Raw genomic sequence first — 8096 nt, forward strand, 5'->3', positions numbered from 1 at the left:
GATGTGCAGGGATCCAAATCTGAGGAGGAGATCGACAGGTGAGTATCCAAGTCTTGTAGTTTATGAGATACAGGTTGTAGATGAAACTTGCGTTTGCTTACTTCCAGTGACGAGACGAGAGAGCTTGGGTCCAGATGGAACTGAACGTGTGGTGATGAATGGCACAGGTGAGTATTTACATTAGAAGGCGTTGGAGGCAGAGAGGCAGGAGATCCAGGTGACACTGAGGCTTCCAGGTCTTTTCCACAGGTAGTACTCAGGGTGGGGCTCAGGAGGATTTCACTATAGGACAAGAAACACAAGTTAACTAAGTTAAGCTCAAGAGATTATTTCACAGGCCGAGAAACGTTACCAAAAGTAGACGTTGCTTCAGCGTTGAGGAGATGTCTGCAACTGCCTTTTAAAGGGTGGAAGATGAGAACCATCACAGGTGGAGCTGATAATCAATCAGCAGATGGCAGCAGACAATTAAGGTGTAGAGGCAGGAATGCCTCAATTTTAAGATAAAATTCAGTTTAAAGACTAGTTTTCACTGTTTTACCTTGATATATTTTTTTCCTCATCTTCCCTTGTGTGGTTTTTAGTTTTTCTGTTGTTAAAGGCAGCACAACTGTGTTTGCTGCAAGACCGGTTTCACCTGTTCCCCCATGCTTGTCTTGTATGTCTTCTTGAATGGGTGTTTCTTAACTGCCCCCTCCCACCTTCCCTGAATGTACAGCACCTTGTGAATTTATTTCTGTGAAAGGCGCTATATAAATAAAACTTTACTTACTTTACTTTAATAGGTTTAGGTTGTTTTATGATCCCTATTAATTTAGTAAAATGGAAAATGCACAGTTTTGAGTTTTGAAAGAAAAACAGCCTTCTGAGATTCTGTTTCAATTTCAATATATAGTTGTTAACTGTTTTAATTGGACAAAACTACCTTGTATTTGAATGTATGTAAACTGGCAGTGAGATTTAGGATATCTGCTGGGGGCTAAACCCTCCAAAGCTCAGATCCTAGAACTGCCCCCGCCTCCCTCGGCTCATATCCATGGTTTGGATCAGGTCAGTTATGATTGAAGGAGGAGCAGAACAGTAAATGTCAAAAATATTCAACTTAACCCTGATTTACTTCTTTGTAATTGAGACCGTCATGAATTAATGAGACTTTATTGTTACCACGGAAAAGTCCTTGATGTCGATGTTCCAGTAAGTTTTGAAAATGGGATGTGACTTTCTGTTCGAGAGCAGCAGAATGAATCTTCATCATCTTTGGATTTTTTTACATGAAGGACATCATCTGATCCACCAGGGGGGCAGAGCGAGCTGGCTCCGAATTACTATAAATAATGTACGCTGGATGGCTTTGTCGTCAAACTGCCGTTAATCAGAGCAGATGGACAGCCGGTGAAGTTGTATATCTGATGGTTACATATCTCTGGAGAGGCATTAGTGGTTTATGGCTGTGGGGGGCGAGTGATATTTGTCTGGGCTGATGAAGCGGGCCAGTAAATCAGGAGTGAGTCCTGGCTCACAGCACCGACTCCGCGAACAGGAAGGGCAATCCGAGCTCTTTCAGCTACATAATTAAACTCTGCTGGTCTGAGATGAAACACTTCAGTGGAATACTTCACGTAATAGAAAGTCATTGGAAAATCATGGAGTGATACGGAGAGTGTAGTGAACAGTCCTGGTGATCTTTCCACAGGAAGAAAATGAATTAGGTTAGGTGCTCAATGCAAACATTTCTCAGCATGTGTTGTAATGCTGTGGTTGCACCTGCTCTGCAGGTACAGTATGTTTACCTGTGTTGGTGTGTGTGTGGCCTAGAGTTGTGTGTCAGCAGAAGACTTGACCTGCTCTAAGCAAATGGCCTGGAAAGACCGTAATGATTCCCTTCTTCTGTTACAGAGCCGATCTCTCTTTGTTCTGTCATGCTATTTTATTTTTCCAGTTTCTTTTTTTTACTTTAAAGTGTTCTGCTCTGTTTAGCAGCTTTATTTTCTCACCATGTCCTTTTTATACAGGAGGTAGAGGTGTTGTGGTGGGACCTATCATCAGTCAAACTCTGTCTGACATCTTCTGCGACAATGAATACGGGTCGAACTTCTTGTTTAAGAACAATGGAGACGGGACTTTTACTGACTTGGCGCAGCAGGCCGGTAAAGACACGTGGAACTTAGGAGATCCTTGTTTTGCACATTCTTGATGTAGCTTATAAATCTTGTGAAGAAACAACAAGGTTGGTTTTAGTGAAAAAAACGAAAACAAAACAACAACATTCTATTGTGTTATTTTAGGTGTGGAAGACCCCATGCAGCACGGCAGAGGGGTGGCTCTGGGGGATTTTAACCGTGACGGCAGGACTGACATTGTCTATGGAAACTGGAACGGACCTCATCGTCTGTACATACAGCTGAACAACCGCAAACAGAAATTCAAGGTGGGCAAAAAAACTAGGTTTTATCAGCTGGAATATTCTAAAAGCATGTTTTAGGCTGGTACTAGCCTTAAGCTTTAAAATGTTGTCACAGTGCTTAATATTAAGAGACCATTAAGTTTGTTTCAATAACTGAGTCAGAATAATTAAATAAAATATTAATGATGACTGAATTCTAAATTGAGCCTCTGCAAGTAATCACATGAAACACAAAATCAACTGTTTGCTTTTTAATTATACTGCTCAAGAAATAATATTTAAATTCAGTGAAGAATTCAACCTGAAAAATTGCTTTCAAACTTAATATTTTTCCCTTTTTTTTTCAAACATTTTGTTCTGAAAACACTGGCCTTGATTGCTTTTTTTTAATTGCTGATTTTTAAAATCCAGAAAAATCGGTTCAATCAGAAAACATAGCTTTATAACATGATGATTTCTAGCTTTATAACATGATGATTTCTTTATCTAATAAATCACTAATTGCTAACTGTTGTGTCATATACATTTATGTTTAAAGCAGGGTGTTTGCAGTTAACAATGTCTAATGAGAAAGCAGCCCTAAAACAACAAATCTTGTTCATTATCACCGGAAATCACCTTCTTATCAGTCCCAACAATTGGCTAATGAATTAGCGCCACTCACATGGCCCGCTTTGGGTTTAAGTGGTATTTAAAGACACATGGGTGGTGATTTATTCACTTAATGACTCTGCAGACAACTCCTGCGAGGCAGCCAGCCGTCTGCATGTGCTGTGCTTTACCGCAGACAGAGATGAGCTGCGCTACGCATAAATCGGCGGCAGCTTCGTGCTCTGGGATCCACCTGTCACTGCCTTTATAGAAGAGATAAACGTCACAGGAGTCTGTTTTTCTACAGGGGTCAAATAAAGGGTTAATGTGTGACACTCTGTGCAGAGGCATCTCCAACAGAGTGACACACATGCAGCTTCGCGTACACATGTCTGCTGCAGACGTAGCAGGGCCTTGTTTTTAACCGAGCTCCTAAATCACAGTCCTACAACATATTTAAGAGCCCTTTCACCCACACACGCTGACACCTCCAATAATAATCCAATGTTGGCCTTTGGCATGCATAATGAAGCTGTTGTATCACTTCAGTAAACCACCAATTAAATCGGGCTGAGCCAGCAGCTTGCCCTGGTGGTGGAAAGTGCAGATTAGGCCTGTTTATGCTTTAATTAAAATCTATTGAGAAGGTTTGCCTCGCTGTAGCGGTAACGCACACACAGACACACGTGTTCGCACCGTCTCACACTCCCTCGTGGAATATCGATTTAAATTTGTGGAGAAAGTTGAAGAAGTTTGCTTGTTTAATTTAATATTATGGAATTGAAATTGAAGTAAAACTCATTAATTATAAAGTGATGTTGAGGAAAATTTTCTTCACAGTTTTAAAGGGGAAATATTATGTGTTTCTCAGGCATACATTTGAATACTATACCATAATAAAGTATTTATGTCACCTTTAGTTGTTATTAAAATGCTGTTTTTATGTTTAAATAGAAAATAAACTTATCTTCTCATCACTTACTCTTCTAAACGCCTTGAAATTGGCCTCTGTCTCTTTAAGAACCACCTTCCGCTTCTGTCTCGTCCCATTTCAGTGTGTGTGTGTGTGTGTGTGTGGGGGGGGGGGGGGGGGATCGCGTGAGTGCTACTGTATGATACAGTTTACTTGGCATCTGAAAATACATTTCCTCAAAGGTATTTTGAATCTGAAAAGAGCTTCACTGAGTGAGAAGTAGTGTTAAGAGCAGCAGACAGTTTAAGTTTCACTTTCACTTTGCTCTCTTACTGCTGAGAGCCTGCAGGAGTCATGGGCGGGGTATGTGGGGTGGAGGGTGGGGAGGTGCGCTCCGTGATGAGGAAGTTTGGCTTAAAGACACGTCCCAGAGGTGTTTCTGGTACCAAAAGGTGTTTCTGGTCCCCACCTGTCGTTTTGCTCCTCAGCATGGCTGCCTAAAAACGCTGCAGGATTTCTCAAACATGGATGGATGAGTCAAAGCAAGGCTTTGGGCATGTTTTTTTTATGAGAGTATAACATTATAACATGATATAAAACTCAAAAAAAGTTGATTTTACATGATATTGCCCCTTTAAATACTTTTGTGTATTTGTTTAAAAACCATTGCCACAAAATGTGATTTTCTTACAACATTTTAAAGGACATTGTTGTGACCAAATGCAAATCTTACCTTTCCATGCACAGAGTTGGTTTTGCTGAGAGCTCCTTACTTTTAATGCCACATAAACTTAACTAGTTGATATGTGGAGCTGCTCGTGCCCTTTTACCTCGAGGCCTCGGACGGCCGTCCCCTCTCCTTCACCTGAGAGGGAGAATGTCATTGTGGGCGGCCCTTACCTCCGCAGCTTTATGAGCCTTATAATTAAAACGGGGAAGTAAATACTGGGGGAGTGAAGGGCTGCTCTATAACTCTCTCCAGACTTATCACAGTCTCACTGAAGCGAGGAGATATCTGTTACTTTCACATGCAAAAACTCAGCTGCTGGAGAGTTTTTTTATTTATTTATTTATTCCGGTGAGCTCGGAAAAGGATGAAGCTTCTGTCTTTTCTGTGTCAGTAAAAGTAAAAAAGAACAATATCTCATGGATTTAAGGTTTCGTCATTATCCAGAGCCGTCTAACTCAAGGACTTGTTGATGACTGACAAGTTTATTTTCTGGAAAGACTAAAAATGTGACCTTAAGGTTATGGGATGGCCTCTCCAGCCTTTAGATAACAGCAGGTTGTAGAAAGTAAACTTCAAATAGTCGCCGTTCTTCTGCGGGTACACAAGTTTTTAGTCCTCTTTTCAGTTGGACAGTGTTCTGTTCTTGACCAAGCAAAAGCTGAAAGGGGACATATGCAAAATTCACTTTTTTAGCTGCTAAATGCATTTTGTTGTACTAAGTGTGCAGAAAATTAGAATTTAGTCTCTCCTGGTGCTGCGTAAATCTTATTACTGTTTGGTCAATATTTTTGAACTCGTTCAGTTTTCTCTTTTTTCTATGATGTTTTCTGAACTATTGCGTTACAGTTTTTGTGACTGGACTAAAAAATAAGGTCTGGACTCAGCAACTACAATTCTTGTCTTCATTCTCCTCTGGCTCTGGGTCAGAATCTGGCTTCAACATATAAGGCTGGATGGACAAGGCTTCCCTTGCTGACATCTTTTAATTCACTTGTAAATAAAGGTTTTTGCACCAATAAATAGTTGTAAACCCCTCTATCAAGCTGCAATAGACCACTCTGGAATGGGGTGGGGGTGGGGTGAAACTCCTCGTTTTGGGTTTAAAGAGACCGCCTCAAAACACGTTGATCCGAGTCACACATCAGAAATGGGGTGAAAGAGGGGCTTGTGGCTATTATATTATAATAGGAGGAATTCAGACCAAAGCATTGCAGTTCCACTTTATATACACCCCAATGAATGATTTAAATGTGAAAAGGATTTAAAAGCATGATATGTCTCCTTTTAAGAACTGTCCTTAGAATAAGCCATTTAAATCTACAGAGACACATTCTCTGCTAACAGTTTTAGACCAGACAAGCCAGAGTTTCAAAATAAAATAACTTTTCAGTGGAGGTAAGTTTTCTGACTGTTCCTTTGTTCTTCAGGACATCGCCTCTCAGAAGTTTTCCATGCCGTCCCCAGTCAGAACTGTTATTGCTGCAGACTTTGATAATGACAACGAGCTGGAGGTCTTCTTCAATAACATCGCCTACAGGGGACCCTCGGCCAACAGGCTCTTTAGGTACCGACAGAATTAGCATGTTACATCAGTGGTTCCTAATTGCTTCTGCCGTCAACGCACAAAATACACTGATTTGAGATTTATACACTAACCAGGAGCAGAATGTGTTTGATTATTAACCTTGTTGGCCTGAAAATTCTTCCTATTTCAAGACGTCTTGTCTTACTACACTAGCAGATTATTTCACTTCATTTGGGAAGATTTAGACTATATTTAATTTTTTCTTAAACTTAGTTTTTTTTTCAATATAACAGGAGCAGAGACTTGTGACCCCAACTATTTTTTGTAAACATAAACACAATTAACCTAATTAAATAAGAGCACATCAACTCATGTAGCCTTAACAAACCATTTGTATTCAGTTTTAACGGCTATTTTTGTCTTTCAAATATAAAAAATATGCAGCATTTAATTTATTTTATTTAATCTGATTACCAATAATCATCTCAAGACATTCTACTTGCATTTCTTGACCCACATTAAAGTCCTGACCCCAACTTTGGGATCTAGTGTGATACATAACCACTTGTACAAACTTCAAAGGCAGGTTTGTTGCAAGTAAGTTTAAATACATTTTTTTGATAAAGTTAATAGACTGCTCTTGTCTTTTTATTTAATATTCTGACGCAGAAATTGGAAGCTAAAGAGAATTTAAAATTTCCTGCAAAAGGATACTTATCAAGTCTGGCGTCCCGCCTCCTTCTCCTCCACGCATGAATAAATCTTTCATTAAGACAGTTTTAGTTTTTTTTTCCCCTCTTTCTCATGTACGCTTTCCTTTCTGATAATATTAATTAACTCTGTGTGCAAAATGTCCAAATCACATTATCATTTTACTGATAGCAGAATGAACTTTTTCCTGTGCGAATTTTAAAAAAATCTGATCTGGCTAATTTGTCAAAATAGGATTCGGAGTTCAGTTCACACTGAGTATCAGTCATCAGTCCACGTGCCGAAGAATTTCTTGAACAAAATATTCTAGAACAAGTCACTGGTCCTACAAGGGTCACTACTTCACAGTCTGTGGCTCTGATATTGTCCGCTATAAAGATGAATGAACTCATTTATTCTGTGCTCTGGCGCTAAAAAAAAAAGAAAAGAAAAAAAAAGCAGGCTTGAACAAGCTAATTTGTCCAAAACATCAAATCAATATTTATCAGCGCTTTGGGATTTAGCAGCAAAAGTGATCACATTATGCACTAAAACACTGAGTAATTATAATTATGAAAATCTTGAAGTATACATGGTTTAGATAATGAAGTTACATGGCAGCTGTTTTCTTTTTCATGGTTTGTTTCAGTCAATTTTTTTAACTAACAATTTTTTTTTGTGTGGCTTTGGTATTGATTTAGAAATTCTGCTTTAACAGGGTGAGCAGGAGAGAACATGGAGACCCCCAGATAGAAGAGCTGAATATTGGGGAGGCTGCAGAGCCTGAAGGAAGAGGAACCGGTGATCAAATAATACGTTTGCTCAGCTACTGCATGTTTGTTATGCATCTCCACAGTATTTATAAAGTACCTCAAAGGGATACTTGAGTAAAAATAAAACTTACCATAAAATTACTTTGATGAAAGTTAAAGTCTTCTCTAAGAATATTACTTGTGTATAAGTCTTAAAGTATCTGACATCTATTGTAAATAAGTCTCAAAAGTAAATTTCTCAAATAAAATGTACTTAAGTATTAGATGTAAAAGTATTGAGTAAAAAAATAAGCGCTGGGATGTGTGAAAAGTGCAGCGTGTAGCAGAACAAGTATCATCTTTTACCTTTTAAATTAGTTTTTGTGCATTGAAACATAACTTTTCAATTTTCAAATGATTTGAAATCCATAAGTTTTATATATCTATCTATCTATCTATATATATATATATATATCTATCTATCTATCTAT

General features: G+C 38.8%; 1 protein-coding gene across 2 annotated transcripts in view; it reads left to right on the plus strand.

The window, feature by feature from the left end:
- Nucleotides 1–8096, plus strand: part of crtac1b (cartilage acidic protein 1b) — a 24482-nt gene that overhangs the window by 10476 nt on the left and 5910 nt on the right. For both annotated transcript variants that reach the window (XM_014025103.1, XM_014025171.1), the window contains 4 exons: nt 2013–2147; nt 2286–2428; nt 6066–6202; nt 7572–7654. In XM_014025103.1, coding sequence (XP_013880557.1) covers nt 2013–2147; nt 2286–2428; nt 6066–6202; nt 7572–7654 — 498 coding nt within the window. The remainder of the gene's footprint in view (nt 1–2012; nt 2148–2285; nt 2429–6065; nt 6203–7571; nt 7655–8096) is intronic.

The sequence above is a fragment of the Austrofundulus limnaeus genome, unplaced genomic scaffold, assembly GCF_001266775.1.
Source record: "Austrofundulus limnaeus strain Quisiro unplaced genomic scaffold, Austrofundulus_limnaeus-1.0 Scaffold0, whole genome shotgun sequence".
In the NCBI taxonomy this organism is placed as follows: domain Eukaryota; kingdom Metazoa; phylum Chordata; class Actinopteri; order Cyprinodontiformes; family Rivulidae; genus Austrofundulus; species Austrofundulus limnaeus.